We start from the raw sequence: 17,141 nt of genomic DNA, 5'->3' as shown, positions 1-17,141 counted from the left end.
GACTGAGGTTCAGGGAGGGCATGTGTATGGAACTTCTGCTGCTTTCAGTAGGGCACAAAACCAAAGTAACAGCAATCCTAAAAGCTAAAGCAGCCCCTCTCACATTTTAATTACTTTCTCCTCAAACCCAGCTATAGGGTTTGCCACAAGGGAAGAGTAAAAAAAACCAACAACCCATAGAACATGCTATGCACATCTCCATAGGAGTCGTGCTGACTTTCAGAACGAAAAGGCAGCTTTCCTTAGCAAGCATAAAGACGTCCATTCTGTGGCTTCTGTTATTAGTATGCTAACATATCATCAAGCTACTTTATCATCTTCTTCCACTCATCCTGTGTGGCATGAGTCTTTGCAGCTACAGTGTGATCAGTATTTTTCAAAAGTCTGTTTAACTGTGACTAGGCAAGCTCATGGGCTGGCAACATTTGAGTTCTTACACAACTGAAAGATAGAAAAACCCCCATAGTATTAAGCAATGAACACATGTTTGCAAGGAAGAGAATGATTTCTTCAGTTACTGGAAGTAACTTTTAAGTGCCTGTAATTCACAATGCAACTTAAAAATAGTTTCAAAGGGTCTCAAGCTGGTATTTCAATAATTCTCAGTTTCTTCCTTGCAGCAACAGCCTTAAGTCAGGAGAAAATGTCTACAATTGCCATTTCTTTAGGCTTTTGCTCTCTTTTCCTGTGCCTCAAATTGGACTAAAGGTTTTAATATAAGCTTTGCATATCTACTAATGAAACCAGCAATATCTCTCAGAACTGTCAGAATAAATTTGATTTTTTTCTTGCAGTAGAGAATCATCTTAGAATGTATGAAACTAATTTTTCATGTTTTTTATAGGAAAAGGTATGGTATCTATCTCAATATGCAACACATTTGATTTACTGTGGCAACAAATATTAGGATGACTTTTTTTAGGTATTGGTTAATGTCCTTTCACCAAGTCAGAGTTTAGTCCAGCAGCTCTTAAACTAGACTTTGACAATACAAGAAACTATTCAGAGCTGCTGATTCAATGCATAACACTCTGCACTTTCTGTTTTTCTTATTAAATCTTTTATTCCACTTGTAGAGATATATAAGTGCAAAAAAGAAACCAACAAAAAAAATGTACACATTTTTATCAAAAGCATTGGTGAGTGCTAAGAATATGCAGATGAAATGAAATACATATTTTACTCTTCATTGATTTATGGCCCCATGCTGACCCTTGGAGGTTTAGGGTATTTCTCTACAAATGCACAGTTCCATTGACTTGAATGGCAGTACCTAAGGAGTAAACGACTTTGTCTTCTTGAGTATCACCAAAGCTACCGGTAATGGTGCCAGCTTAACACCCTCCTTTCTCCCACTTCAAGTTTGAAGTTTGGTTGTTGGAGAGGCCCTCAGGCAAACATAATACTGATATCATCAGGATATCACTGAATATCAAAATACTTTCTAGTTTGTAAGACTGGTGTTCCTCAGTCTCCTGTGTTATCACAGACAGGTGCTTCAGCCAAAGATACTTCCAGTTTCTGAGAAGAGTTTTCTATTTAGCTTCTATTTCTGTAAAAAAGCCTGTCTGTCTAAGCATTTCCCACTAGGCTATGAAAGCTTGGAAGCAGAATTTATTCTGCTGTTTTGTTATATCAATATAAATAGTAAGAAACATTTGGGTGTTTTTTAACATATAAAATTACTGTGCAAAAGATCAGAAGGGAAAAATTTCACTGAGACTGGTGCAGGAAGATGGCTAGGTGCATCTCCTGAGGAAAACTCCCAAATAAAAAATACTTGAAATGTTTAAATATATTTATTAAAACAGGTACAAATAGGATCAGCATTTTAAAAAAAGTCGCTAACTTCTGAAAAAATGTCCTGCATTAATTCAAAGGATAGCAATAAATCACAATGTATCAGGAAACCACCTAGAAATGCTATAGTTGGAAAACCTCCAGAAGCAGGAGCTATAATCACTCACCAGACCTTATGAATACACGTTTCACTGCTCAGTGGTTTCCAGGGATGCAAATTTTCTACTCCCTCCTCATATTCCAAACCTACTGCGGGTAGACACCCTTTACACAAAAGGAGAGATTGCTTTTAAGTTTGAAAAGAGCACTGAAATGACATTAAAATGCTGTTTTCTCTCTTCTTCAGGTGTACTGAAGAAATATGTCTATTTCTTTCCCAGGTGGAGATTTCCTAATAATGGGAGAAAAATCATAGTTTTTGTATACCAGTAAAATTGCATGTTAATAAATTTAATCCTTCATGTTATTTAAAATAGCTATTTAAAAAATGCATATTCAATCAATGCTTATAAAAAAATAAAAGCCTATTGACAGAATAATCCTTTCATTAAAACCGCCTGTGTGTATGTGCCAGCACAGGAGACCCTAAAATGCTTTCTCAACCTCCCCCAACTGTTGTCTTCTTATGGGTGCTTCTGCAGAAGGCCACTGCATGCATCTCTTCTGGTTGAAGTGTTAATTGTCAGAAAAATGTATTAGAAGCATAAAAGCATGGCTGTTTTGAAGGAGTACAGTGGCTCAGGTTAAAAGTCAGTGAGATGCCTCAGTGTTGCAGTGCTTCTAGCCACCTTGACAAATTGCAGGTACTCAAAATGGAGAAAAGCAATCACTTGAAAAACGTTCGTATTATCATTTAAGGTGCAGTTACTTCTGTTAAGATTCATGACAGGTGGAAATCAAGTTGAAATAGAAACTAGCTCTGTGTCCTGCTCCTGCTAATAGGCTCGGTATTTTGTCAAATGAACACAGCAAAAATCTGTTCAAGTATTTGCATCAAGCAGGCTCCAAACCAGTTAAAATTGAAACCTTCTGATTCTGTGGTGTATTGTGTCACCCCAGGTGGTAAAGGCTGCACCGCCTGCAGACTCACTTTGACAAATAAGAATAAAGTTACTTCTTGGAATTTCTCATCTTTCCTAGGCTGAGTTATTCATTCCTCTTTCTTGCCTATCTGAAACAAGTATCACTGCAGAGATCCTGCATCTCTAGTTACAGCAACAGAGTACATTTCAATTAAAAATAGATTAAAAATAGTTGTATCAATATTTCTAGGAGCTCTCAAATAGAACAGCCGTCAGCACATTTAGGAAAAAGGCAATGAACAAAAACAACTGCAAAATAGCCCCCTCATTTCTAGAGGTTGTCATTATAGAAAAGTCACTGGAAAGAATGCCTGATTTTGAAGACATTCAAATCAGTCTGTGATAGCTTCAGTGGAATAGTCACCTTCTGCAACAGGATAAGCAGCAGCAGAGGATTGTTCTGAGGGGGTGTTTTCTTCTGTATTCCAAAGCTTTTTTCACTTGCTCTTTAGCTTCTCCTACATAGTCCTCAACATTTTGCATATTTATCTCAATGACATCAAAGGTGTCCGCCTGTTCCTCCACTAGCAGGGCCACCTGCAGAAAGAGCTCGTGAACTTCCTTAATGCGACCTTCTAACTTCACCAGCTCTTTATGACGTGTCTCTATCTCATTCAAGGCTGAGCGAGCCCCCTTAACATCTGACAGGAGATTCTCAGAGAAGACGTCCCACTTGCCTTGCTCGATCATCTCCTCAATCTGGTTGCCAGAAACATCTTTGCCCATGATCTCTAGCTGCCGCTGAATTCGAATCTTGCAGTTCTCCCGTTGGTTCATCTCTGTTGCATTATATTCAAACATAGCTTCCTGAAAGGCGTGCATAAGGTCAACGTAGTGGTTCTTTGCTACCCTGGCAATGACAGACATAGCCCCATATTTTGTTATCGCATCTTCGCTGAAATCTCTCATTATCTGGAGTTTCCTGTGGATGCTTTCTCCACGGGCCTTGATGTCTCTGGCAATACAATTAGTATCTCGTTTGATGCTACTAAGACGGCGCATGGAGGTAAGGAAGCGGCTGTTTTGCTTTCTGAGCCGCTTGACATCCTCTTTTAGGTGGTCATTTTCTGTCCGGATGTTTTGTATGTCTTTATGAAGAAGTTCCAAGGCATAATCAGTCTCATAAAGGAGAACATCGTGGGGTGAATTTTCATCATCCTCACTATCAGAAAACTGTTGGTTGTGTAACCTGGCAAATTCACGCAGCTCGTTTAGCCGGTCTTTCATCCTGCCTGTAAAACAGAGGAACAGGAGGAAAGAAGTTTAAAGTAAATAAAACATTGATTTACAAGGGTTAAAAGTTTATAACTAATAACTACATCATAGTTATAACTGTATCGTAGATAACATAACTACAGCAAAGATAAGCCAAAATATCAGATTTTAAATTTGTTCACAGTATTTTATACAGTGATGGATCGCAGATCCAAAACTCTGGTGCTAGAACACTCTTCTATAAACTACAAAACTTAGAAACTAAAGAAGTGCAAGAAAGAAGACAACAAATCCTGAAGACAATTCCAAAAGAATAATAAGAACCCCCATAATACCAGTCTTTCACTTAGAGAAAAAAAACAAACCCTTGAGCAAATGATAGGAAGCCTTCAGCTATCGGTATGTGTAGACATGTTAACAACTGAACACTTCCTACTGCTGCTCACTAGAGAAATCTCTAGAGCTTGACCCTTCATTACATCAACTGCCCCAAATGTCACAGCTCCTCTGTCATTCTAAGCTTGCTTTTCCTGGGAGAAGAGTAGGAAGCCTCTCAATAAACACCATTTACCAATACAGTTGGGAAAGAACAGTTTCGCAAAATGGTGTGGAAAGTATCAAGATAGAATTAAAAAAGAAAAAAAAAAAAAAGGCAAAGCAAGGTTTAGGATCTCCAGATGCTATCACTGTATCACTGACCACAGTGTACCAGGCATCAAACAAAAGAACACAGCAACAGCAGTGTATTGTATGTAAACCCATCCATCCAACCCTTCTTTTTTTGTGAATGATGGAAATATTGTACTGAAGGAATAAAGTAACACCGTTGTTACAGATCAGGTCTGTTTTCTATGTGTTTGCCTCAGTCATACTTAACTACAAATTTCATTAAAAAGCCATAGAATGAGTAATCTGTACAGACCAGTTACGTGGTAACAAAACATAAGTCTCCTTTAAGTATGCTGTTTATTTGAAACTCTAGACCTAAAGTCTTTGCAGAAAGTGAAATCTGAAAGCTTCAGCAAGAACCCGGCACCAAACAGCAAGCAGGAAACTGAAAATTTCCCATCACCAAAGCTGCACATCCCATGACCTCATTTAAATTAAGAAGAAAGAGAACCAAATTAAGAAGCAGCACCAAGCAGGATATCTCCAGATCTCTGTGTCTGGAGGATTCATTTTTGTTTTTCCAGGAATTAAAGTATCTTCTCAGCATTTCCAAACATGCTATCCACCATGAACAACAGATCCCTTGAAAGGATCATCAGTTATTCCCAGGTTAAGAAGTTGCATGTGTACATACCCGGTGTAAGAGGCCTGGATCTAATATGAATTAAAACTGCAAGTTTATAATCTGTTTCATGGGATATGTTAGATGTGTTAAAGCTGTTAGGGAGGAGGTGGGAAAGATTCCATCACAGACACAGCCTCTTGGGCTCGTATAGTTCTTCGGGGGTATATACTGGTCTCAAGAAGTGTCACTGAAGCAAAAAAGTGAATTTCAACTTAAACCAATTCTTTCACAAGCAATGTAAACCAGGAAAGTCCATTAACATCCCGAGAGAAGAGCTTTCATTCAGAAATCCACACATGTAAGACAATTGTTTGAATTTAAAACATAAGCCACATAGATTCAACTCAATCACACAGAGAAAGCTTTAGGATATTAAAGATTTTCCACCTCCTCTCTCAACAACATTAAAATCAAGACTTTCACCTCATGCCACAACATCAATATGAAAAATCGTCATCTAAAAGGAAAAAAAAAGTCTGGTGCAGCTTAAAAGTCAGCTTTACTTGGCTTTAAAACTGTATGTCCAAGTTTGCCTAGAGGCACCGAGACAGTGAGAACATCTACCCTTCCTGTCTGGAAATAGCGGACCATTTTCTAGACAGCATAGTGGAAAGGGAACAAACAAAGGCATCTAGCGATCTCAGGATTATTTAGATCTCTTCTAATCACTAACTGTTCCTGAGATGCTTTTCACCTGAAATGTAGACATGGCTCTGAAAACCAGTCACGTTGCTTGTCTGACTGCATTCCTGACTCTTACTGGCTTCCCTAAAGTTGATGATACTCCCACTTCTAGTCTGATCCTTGAACTACCGTGTGTTGTGTTCAGCATTTTATTCTTTTTGGTTTTAGCATCTACATATGGGTACAGCAAACAATGTTTTTTTATGACTTTACAATGACAATCCACACCAGCAAGGTGTAAACTAAGTCATGTGTATGCAGGACTATGCTGCTTTTGTGCTTACCATTCCCTGAACTTGAGAAAAACTAAATTTCATCAGCCTTCCACAGAGAGCAGACTGACAACTGGCTCAACAATATACTAATTCTGCAGCACCTCTGTAAAAATATTTTTCTTTAATACAACACAAAAGGTTAAAAAGTGAAGCATTAAAAGAAGAGTAAGGAGCTGTCGAGTGTGGCCTCAGATTGCACCACGATGTTGCCTACACACAGGAAGATTATACAATTAAACACTGGCCTATGCCCTGTCACCTCTACCAAGTCTCTGCCTACAGTCTGCATGTGCTGAATAGAAGTTGTACAACATAAAATTTAATATTCATCATTCTGTTCATGGACAGATATCTCATTTATTATGTTACTACTGTTCATTTCCTCAGGGATTTCTCCTGTGACATCTCTGGAAAGCTCCATAAATTCAACAGTCTTTTGGGAGAGGGCAGATCTAACAGCCCCATCCACAGACACAGGTTTCAGCCAGGAGTGATTAAGGACAACACTATCACTCTCGATGAGTTATGATGCCCACCTGAGAGACCTGTAGCACAGTTTTTTGTACCTGGTATGTTCAGAAGTCAGATCCTTCTGACTTTGGTCACTGCTGCAAGCCTTGGGCACTCTGCTGAGTAAGATCGTGAAGTAACAAGCTGGACATCAGTGAATGAACACATGGATCGAGGACACTTGTGAGAAGCTCGTCTCCAATGATGTGTACAGCATCACCCACGATCTCCTTGGTCCAGTAGATCCAGTAGAATCCAATTCTAAATGTGAACAGAGTGATCAAATTACAGTTGCACTGACAATCTTCAACCTGGGGTTTCCCAGTTTCCAAGTGCTTAGCTCTAAAAGCCTACATTATTTGAAACTACATACCAAAACTTACATTCAAGGTGGTCAACATTAGAATCTTTTAAGTCTGCATTGAGGACCTGTACCCCTCAGGGAAATGGCTCCACAGCTAAAGTGATCGCACTTTTGTCCTAACAAATAGATGCCATCTCTTCAAGACTGACCTCAGAGTACTGCAAAATCAGGGACTTTTTGACATCTTCTTTCATTCTCCCTGACTCCTGTCTTTTTCTCTTCTAAAGTGCTAGCCTGCTTTCCACTTCATCTTCACATTTTCAAAATGCTCTCTTTATCGACCTACAGTGCCTGGACAGGATGGAGGACAGGAAGCAAATGTATTTCTGCCTGTATTTCAGCACCACATTAGGCCACAAACACCACAAATTACAGAGCACATGTGTTCAGCTTTATGCCAGAGCATGCTCAATTACTCTGTAGGTTAGCATTTGCAATATTTGGCCAAAGAGATCTGTGAGGTTCAAGAAAATGTTTAGATATCAGCTTTCTTGAGCACCTTTTGCTCAAGAAACTTAGTAAATTTATTTGAGGCATTTGCAAACTGCTGCTTTGAGAAACTCACAATTTGTAATTAAAACAGCAATATATTAATATATAGTACATTATTAGTTGTTAGGGATAGCCTCAGCACTCATTCTTTAAAATAAGCAGCAATCTCTCCCTTAATGTAGAGCCCGGTGCAGCAGTGGAAGTTGGGCTCCCTGGCTAGAAAGCAGCTCTGCAGAAAAGGTCCTTGGTGTGCTGGTGGACATCAAGTTGAACATGAGTCAGCAATGCGCCCTTGTGGCAAAGGAGGACAACAGCATCCGGGGCTGGCGTAGCAAAAGTGGTCGAGGGAATTGACCCCTCCCATCTGACACTTGAAGAGTGCACATCTGAAGTGCAGTATTGGTGCTGGGGCTCCCCAGCACAAGAGACATGGACGCACTGGGGTGAGTCCAGGGGGAGGCCACAAAGATGGTCAGAGGTGCTGGAGCACCTGGTGTACGAGGAGAAGTTTAGAGAGCTGGGAATGTTCAGCGTGGAAAACAGGAAGCTTGGGAGATCTGCGTAATGCAAGGGTAGGCCCTTCATAGAGATGTACAGAGAGAGACAGTGCAAGAGACAACAGGCCCAAGTGGAAACAGGAGAAAAGCCAGACAGCCAGTTGAGGGGAAAAAACGTTTGAAAAAACCTTTCAAAAACACTGGAAAAGGTGCCTAAAGAAGTTTTGGAATCTGCATCCTTGAAGACATTCAAAACTCAAGTGAACATGACCCTCAGCAACCTGAACTACCCCTGTGTGTTTTGAGGGGTACTGGACTAGATGACCTCCAAAGGTCCAGTCTAAATTGTTCTAGTACTCAACCTTAGGTCAAAAGTTTACTAATTTGAACATGAGTGCTAAATATATTCAACTACTTGCACATGTTTATTTAAGATACATCTAACACATTAGAATATCAAGACACCAACTACTCTGTGCTCTGGAGTAACAGCCCCAAGAGTATAAATACCTTAATTCTAAGAGTGTGTGTTTTAAAAGATTAGCTGTCAGTTTGATTTTTTTTTTAAATACTGTGTATATTCAAACTGGAACATGTACTTCCATGTTTGTATTTTTGGGCTAAATAAATCTGTCCTTGAAAAATCAGGTTCCTTCTGCAGTCCATCATGGTGTGTACACCCAAACACACACTCACACAGAGAGGAAATACAGGCCAGGTAATGACTGCAGAGGTTGCAGCTTTGAAGCCAGATAGCCACCAAGTACAGTCAGCTGAGGACATGTTCAGTACTCATCTCTTTATGTTAGCATACTGCTTCTTGGTATTAATCACCACAATGACTAGCTTTCCCACAATGCATGAGAAAGATGCAAGCTGTCCTGTTGCAGTAAGACTGAAGCCCCACACAGCTCTGCAGGACATGGGATTTCAGACAGAAAAGGAAATCCACTCTGAAAATCAAAAACTGTGCATACACAGAAACCCCCTTTCTGTTAGCCTCATATACGTGCAAAGAGGAGTCCTGTACAGCATATTTCTATGCCTGTGCTAATGTTCTGCAGCCTGTTATCTATGTAGAAATAACCTAAGGATGAAAAGTTATTTCTATAGAAACAAATGAGTTACACACCGGTATTTATTTCAGCTTTAGCATTTGTATATCCGCATCACTGAGTTTGGGAACAAATGGTGAAATAAAGCAGCAGTTTCAGCACAGCATCCATATTTCATCACCAGCAGCTGGGAAGGAAGCCAGTGTACATTTTTTCTTTTTACAGCATTCATAAAAGGCAGCTGCTAGTTAATACCAGCTTGTGGATTACCAAAAGTCTAGTCAGTAATCTTTTCAGTCTTGAGTAGGACCTTACAAGATGAAGCTTTTACTTCAGTTGAAGTGGCCTTTTTGAGGAGCAACAGATATTTCAAAACAAGCCAGTTAAAAATAATTTCTATCAGCAGTTCTTCTCTCCCTCAGAAGGTAAAAGTCCTTTTGTGGTCCACTACAAACCCACGTGGCTCATCCTGTCTCTGAATGACATGTGCTCTTGGTTGCGTGACACACAACAGATGTGACCCAAGAAACAAGTGGTGGACAACTAGGAAATCACCTGCTCCTAGGCAGAATTACTTCATAGCCCAGTGTGTGTCAGCGCATTCCAGTAACTTCCCATACTGCTTGTAGAGGATGCAGTATTGACGGAAATCCACTCAGGTGGACTGGCTGAGTCAAACACAGTCCATTATAAGGTACATAGTGTGCTGCTGTTGCACAAAAATGCAAATCATGTGTATGTAAAAGAAGTGTTAAATGCAGCTGAAGCCTTACATTTAAGAGTTGGGGTCTTAGATTTAATCATAATTCTTTAGTATCTTCTGTTTTGGAAACAACTTTCTTAAACCAGATTTAATAACTTTGCCTGGTATCTGTTGTCCAATAATAGATTTGACAATATTCATTAACTTGGAAAACAGACTATTGTTTACAATAGGTTTTCCTCTTTTCAGAAGAGCTTCTAGTTGACTCAGAGCAGAGTGCTAGTCATCTTTTCAGATCAAATTCCCTGTCTCCCCAGTCATGTCCACCACTGGTGGAACAGCAGGCTTGAATTTCTCAAATCACTCCTCTTTCTTCTTGCTTCTCATCTGTAAGAGTTCAAGGAAACAACACCAAAGATCATAATCTAATTATTAAAACAGCTTGCCTTCTGGAGCTGTTTTAAGATCACATTTCTATATTAACTCTAATATTAACAACTATGACAGAGATCAGCATTTCAAAACATTTTTGTGGCCTCACTGAAATGAAGTTATCTTCTCTGAAGTTTCTTGGATTGGGCAATGTTTAAAAATAGACAACATGTCTATTGAAAATACATCAGCTAACACAGAACACCAGCAAGATGCAGCAAATGTATCTATAGACTATTAGACAGTACCCACTTCATATTGTAGTCAAAGCCTGTGTACAGCAGAACACCTCCTATATACTTTCCATCACCCTAGTAAGAAGTGTACGCAGTTGCAAATGTCTCAGACAGTTGGGTTTTTCTCAAAAGCTTGCATGAAGTGTCAACTTCTTGTTTTGTACCAGAACATGTGATTTATTACAAGCCGATAGATTCAGAGAAGTAAGGATGGCTCCATTCTTTGCAGGCTATTTCTGCAGCTGTCAGAATCTCCAAGTCCCCAGTGGTTCCCTTCCTACCATAAAGGCTAAGAAAAGCCTAGGGGGAGAAAATTAACATTCAAATAGTTTGTTGCCTCTAAGTCAAAGTAACATTGCTTGAATACTGATAGCTTTGGAGGTTCTTCTTTGACTTATCCCAGTTGCTTTCAATGCTTTCAATCTCTTCAATGTAAAGTAACTCTCAATTTTTGTATGACAGCATATTATAGATTCAAGGATCTAGGGTGCATCTCATACTTCCCAGAGGTATTCAATAAGGTTAACCATCTTGGTGTTTTCCATAGACTGGTTGTCAGGTTTTCCAGACATCAGTATCAAAACTAGGAGAAGCTGCTGTCATGCATTAGAAGCAGACATAATATGCATTGCATTTTTCACATATTTATGATGAGACTGACAAAAAAATCTGAAGTTTTAACTTGTTACTACAGAGTATCACATGCTAAGTAAACATTATTCTTGCCTTGGAGAAGACAGCTTGTTGTATATAGGTTGACTGCTACTACTTGCTGGGTTGTCTAAATTTTCACTAGAGAACTGTGGATCACCACTGACAAATTTTAAATCCTGGATAGACAATAAAATGGATTCTCAGTATCTTCTCTTGACATTTTTCTCAAAAGTCACACTAATGAGCAACTGTAACTAGATTTGGTTTTGTTTGGCTGGGGGGAGGCTGTACCAGGCCTGTAGACAAAAAAAGTTTCTCCATCTTCACTACATGGCCCATTGCAAAGCATTAAGTTTTCATGTGCATTGTTTGAACCCCTGCCCAAAATTGGGAACTCTCTCCAACAGTCATCGTGTTTCTGTATACAAATGGAAGTTAAGGGCAGGAAGGGCTAATGCACACCCCAAATTTAGCCACTTCCTTTTCCTAAGGCTGCTAGAAATAGAATATATAGTTAGGAACTGCAGATATTGAGAACCTGCTAAACCCTTGAGACCTGTGAGCTGACTCTGGTCAGTTTTAATACACACAGCTTGCTAAAAACAGAACGTCTTTACAAAGAGTAGATGAACATGTACGGGATTGTATTTTACCCAAGGGGGAAAAAAAACAATCCCACCATCGCTCTCCATTCAGTGCTTTTCAGTACACGCAGTGCACTGTAGGCTGACTACTGCAGCGTCCCTGTCCTTCCTGCCATAGGCAACATCAAGATCTTCAAGTAAAATTGGCCTGGATGGAAACAAGGGGAGCGCGAGCTGTACCTCCAAGTGCTTGGCAAGTGGTTAAGACAGAACCATACCACTTACATAAACAGTGAGACAGCCATCCGTGCATTTCTTGGCAATTACTACAGCTCGGCATCATTATGAGTCACTGCGCAAGGAAATCAGACGACGAACTCACAGGCAGTGCTGTCGCTACAGTGCCGTGAGTATATACATTATCTAATTAATCACCCCGGCTTCCCTGAATCACACTGGCTCAGCAAAATAGCTATGTACATACCACATTTATATAACTACTATTGCTACCACACGTTGGTATTTATAAGCGATTAAGACATTATGTTGGCATCCGAGTAGAAATATGAGGTTGCATGTGATCATCAGTCAGAAGCAACATGCTCTACAGACATTTTTAAATTGGCAAAAGAGCATTACTTTTTAAAATACACATATATTTAAAGTTTGTAATACAGTGTTACAATCTGAGATCAAGTACTTGTGACTTTAAAAAATCCCTTTAAGGTTAAATACAGGGTGTTTTATTTGTATTTGTTCACATGGGCCAGTACGCATGAGGCTCAGTTCTGGATCATACTGCAAAATCTACACAACTATAACTGGACCAAAATATTTTCAGTCAGGAAATAACCCCCACAGCCACACACATATACCCACAGCCTCAGCCCCAGGACATGTCAGGCACCGGCAGGCTTTATGGCAATTAATCTACACTACTTAGCAGCCCATGGGTTTTACAAGCCCATTCAAAGTACCAGTGAAGTCGAGACAAGATATAGATGTAATTAGGGATACACTGGCCAGAGAATATGTTCCTGACTGGGCATATCCAAATCTCAAGCAAGCTTTATTCTTGCTTTCAAAAATAAATGATTTGTCACTAACACAAACATGGCACAGACAAAGGGCACAGCAGGAAAAGCTGGAGCGTTCAGTACTTTCTTGGCTTTTGTGAACGTGAGTTTGTCAAGAATAATCTCGGCAATTAATGGGTTAACTGTCATAGTAAATAAAGCAAAAGCTGCACAAATGATAAGCCTTCTGAAGTCAAGATATGTGACATCATTCTCTCTGTGATAAACTACAGAAATATGGTCTAGATGAGAAGTGCCAAACACTGTGCGATAGGCTACACAAGATATCAAGATGCTCGACACTATCAGCAAAAGCTATCAGAACAGATATAGAAACTGAACTGCATTGCTCCCCTCGTGCAGAGCCCCCCTGCTCCCCAAGAGGGGGTTTCCAGGAGCCAGCCCTTAGGCAGGAGCAATGCTGTTGCTCCCTGGGAATTAAGTTCCTCATCAGAGATGGCTCACACGGGGGCCACATCTTGGGAGGCAGCCCAAAATGCAAGTCTAACCAGAAATGGCTTCTCTGCAAAACTGCATAAAAGTGGCAACCCCACATTTGGTGCTGAGAGGAGTTTATTGGATCAGAATTAACATTGCCTCAGTAATTTCTGCACCTTGCTTTGTCATCCCTGGACTACAAGGATGGCCAAAGAGCCAAAGAAAATTGATGGGCCAGATGAAAGATAATGGAAAGTGTATCTGGTCCAGCACCTGCATACTTGGCACAGCAGTTGTCTTCTCACTGTCAGAACTGGTTTTGAATAATGCCAACATTATGATGAGTTTCTGTCACACTCGGAGGTTATCCATATTTTCCATTAGCAACTTGGAGAGTGGAACCAAACATGAGCTGGTACAGTCTCCAGGTGACACTGAACTGGAAGGGAGTGGAAGCGAACATTTGTGGCAGAGGGGAGCAGGAATGGTAAGAATTTAAGATGATCTTGGCAAGTAAGAGAAGTACTAACAAAAATAAAAGGAAATTCAACAGAGATCAGCCAGGTATGGTATATTTAGAAGAAAGTAAGTTTGGTAGCAGGAAAGCATTGGTGGGGTTATAGCAGATTGCAAACTAAAAACCAAGTTCACAATACAATGTGCCATTGTAAAAAAGCCCTTGTCTTATATGAGAGATGGCATGGGAAGGACTGGTTTTACTCTGCTTGGCATAGGTAAGGCCTCAGTCGGAATAGCACATTCTGCACTAGTTATCACACTAGGAAGGTTGGAGCATACTTGGCATTGTCTCCAACGGTTTAGAAAATACAGCCCTGGAGAAAGAGAAGTTAAATGAATTATGTTCATTTCATGCAGAAGACCGGGAGAGAGACATAGCACTCCAAGGTATAAAAGGAGTTTATAAAAAGAGAAATGATCAGTTTGTTCCCTGTGTTGACACTGGAAACACATGAAGTAATCCATTTGTTTTACATGAGATCTATGCTGACTGTGTGACTAGCTGAAAATGGGACCATTTCTCTGCAGGAGCACTGTGGGACCCTCTTTGTTAGAGGATAGAGAGAGGCTACAGAAACCTCTCTAGGGTCTGGTTTAGGTGCACTGCTACAATGCACCGAATGGATTAGGTAATGTCTTACAGTCTCCCCATGGCCTTGTATTTCCATGATTTATCCAGTGCCCTCTTTCCCAGTCTCACGGGGTGTCCAGCACAGTGTAGCTGCAAGCACAGGCGAGCACAGGCCCGCTGCCCATGGCTGGCGAGCAGTTCCGGTGACTCTTTTCACCCAGCAGATTCTCTTCCCTCCCTATTATTTCTGCACGAGTGGCAACTACCATTTCTCCTTTTGGAGCAGATCTTGGTTACTGTTACAATGTAATGAAAGGTGTCAGACATGGAGCCAAACCCCACAGCACCCAAAATCTCCAAGACTGATATAATACGCAGTTGTGTTCCATAGCATTATCTGCAGTGCCAGAAGATACTGTTATCACATTATTGCCATTTTAATGTCTCAAGAGATCTTATGTATCATGCTTAGTTTCTTCATGAAGATCTTACGACAACAGAGGTTAACTTCCAGTTTTAATCTCAGCCAAAACACCAGATACGTTTGCCATATGACTTAACATGCAATTCCAGTTTCAGAGCAGTGGTCATACAAGGCAGTCAGTGAAAAAAAATGGAGGTGAGAAGAAGGCCATCAGAGGTGTTGGGCATCTAAACCATCCTTTCTTAAGGATGACCTTTAGCCTGGTCTGTTTTGAATAAAAAAAGTTGTGCTCATCTTGTAGTCTCACCACTTCCACATAAAACTATTTAAATAGCAAGTAACACCATTGGTCAGAAAGCAGCATCCTTCAAATTGTGTTCTTATCCTAAAAAGTCATATATTGCCATTTTGATTCCTGAGAGCTTAAAAAATGGTTCCTAAAATACCATCTAAAGAACAGGAACAAGAAGTGTGAATGTCCATTTTAGATCGGTGTTATTCTTCCAGTCATCTCCTTTCTTGGTATCACACAGTTCCATGCTGTTATCTCAAATATACACGGGTACTAATTCTTCTTGTCAGGAAAGAAAATTAATATCAATTCATAGGAAGCAATCAAAGAATGCTAACTTCTGCACCCAGTCGCAGATCTGGCCATGATGATGCCCAAGAAAGGAGTAAAAGCTATTATATTTTGCATATAAACCCAATTTTCTACAAAATCTGCTCTGGAGCTATTCATAACCACGCATGAGCATATTCATAACCACATATGAGCACTATGAATGAAATGTTAATCCTCGTTAAGCCAGACAAACAAGGCACCTAGAAATGCAGACATCCGTTGGGACTGGACAAAGAGTCTTGTATTTGAAAGCACCTCTGCTTTCCCTTCATCCTGTGAAATACCCCGCCACCCCTCTTGCCCCTTTTGAGGGACCAGAGCTTCCCGAAGGCAGCTAAGGCACCTCTGGACCCGAAAGCCTGGTCCCCATCATCTGCCGTCCCTTCAGCCTCCAGGCCTCAGACTTCCCTTCTCGACTCAAACGGGCCAGTTTCGTTTAGTCTTACCCAAAACCGAGGTGCAAAGCGCTCCGAAACCCCCGCCGCTCCTCCTGTCTTGCCGGCCGGGCCGGCTGCCGAGCACCGGGCACGCACCGGGGCTCCCCCCGACGGCAGGGGAAGGGACGGGCTGTCCGCCACCGCCAGAGCTCAGCGCCCGGTCCGGCTCTGCCCGGAGCTGCCCTCTGCCCCGGGGACCCCGGCTGATGCTGAGCGGGGTTCGGGGACACGGCAGGGCTTCCGTCCCGGGGGCCAACGGCGACATGTCCGGGGTGATGGAGCTCAGCGCAGCCAGCTCCCCGAGGAAAGCGCCGTCTCGTCCCCCCCATCCCGGCAGGTACTCACCCCCGGGCAGGGCAGCCCGTCCCGTCCCGTCCCGTCCCGTCCCGTCCCGGCTCGCTCCAGCCGCGCCGCTCCCCGAGGTGCCGCCGCGCCCGCGCCGTCGAGGCAAGCGCCAGTCCCCCGCGGAGCGCCCAGCCCCGCCCCGGCGCGGGGCTCACCCTCCTATTGGCTGAGAGAGGGGTGATTTGCATAGAGGCGCTCCGCCCCCGGAGGGGTGTCAATCACCGCCATCGGGGCGGCGCTCGGCTCGCCCCACTTCCGAGCGTGGGGAAAGTCCGGCCCGTGGGCGCCGGGGGACGCGGGCGGGCCGGGGTTGCCCGTTTCTTCGCCGCCGTTCCCGCGGACGCCCCTGCCCTTTCTTGCCGTCGCCTCCCCGCCGGGAAGCGGGGGGTTTCCGACCCCGCCGCCCGGCCGGGAGCGGGGTGAGGGGGCGGTTTTGGGGGCGCGGTGGGGCCCGGGACAGCCGGGGAGCTAAAACCGAGGGGGCGTACGGGCGCCTCAGCAACGTCCCGCCCCGTCCCGTCTGTCCCCCCCGCCCTGTTTGATGCAGCAACGTCTGTCCCGTCCTGCCGGCTCGAGACGTGCGCGATGAAACAGAACGTCAAAGCAGCTTCTGGGAACGTAACTCACATCGCTGCTGCTGAGTGAGGGCAAGAGAAGGTGTGCTCTTAGCGCAGTGCTACAGCGTCAGATTTAGCCCATTTTTGGGGGTGAGTCGGACTCTGGTAACTTTGACCATTCCTGGAAAAAGATCCAAACCCAAACACCTTTCCCATTATTCTAACTTTAAAAAAATGAACAAAACTTCGGTCACACAATTTTTAATGCACAC

At 42.2% G+C, this 17,141-nt stretch overlaps 1 protein-coding gene across 2 annotated transcripts; it reads right to left on the bottom strand.

The window, feature by feature from the left end:
- Positions 1 to 1,784: 1,784 nt before the first annotated feature.
- Positions 1,785 to 16,380, bottom strand: STX11 (syntaxin 11). Of its 2 annotated transcripts, none has more exons than XM_074818669.1 (3): positions 16,313 to 16,380; positions 6,887 to 7,121; positions 1,785 to 4,114 (listed from the first exon to the last, which is right to left on the bottom strand). In XM_074818669.1, exon 3 carries the CDS (start codon positions 4,107 to 4,109, stop codon positions 3,243 to 3,245), a length of 867 nt encoding a protein of 288 aa, XP_074674770.1. In that variant the 5' UTR covers positions 4,110 to 4,114; positions 6,887 to 7,121; positions 16,313 to 16,380; the 3' UTR covers positions 1,785 to 3,242. The 2 variants fall into 2 exon arrangements, with proteins under 2 accessions (XP_074674770.1, XP_074674769.1); XM_074818668.1 differs by having other exon boundaries at positions 6,917 to 7,121.
- Positions 16,381 to 17,141: the final 761 nt, after the last annotated feature.

This window comes from Strix aluco, chromosome 3, assembly GCF_031877795.1.
Source record: "Strix aluco isolate bStrAlu1 chromosome 3, bStrAlu1.hap1, whole genome shotgun sequence".
Lineage (NCBI taxonomy): Eukaryota > Metazoa > Chordata > Aves > Strigiformes > Strigidae > Strix > Strix aluco.
The sequence above is the reverse complement of the archived record's forward strand: the minus strand, read 5'-3'. Positions and strand labels throughout refer to the sequence as shown.

Bases quoted from the DNA above. Each gene is read 5' to 3' on its own strand.
- STX11 (XM_074818669.1), bottom strand. From the start codon at position 4,109: ATGAAAGACCGGCTAAACGAGCTGCGTGAATTTGCCAGGTTACACAAC.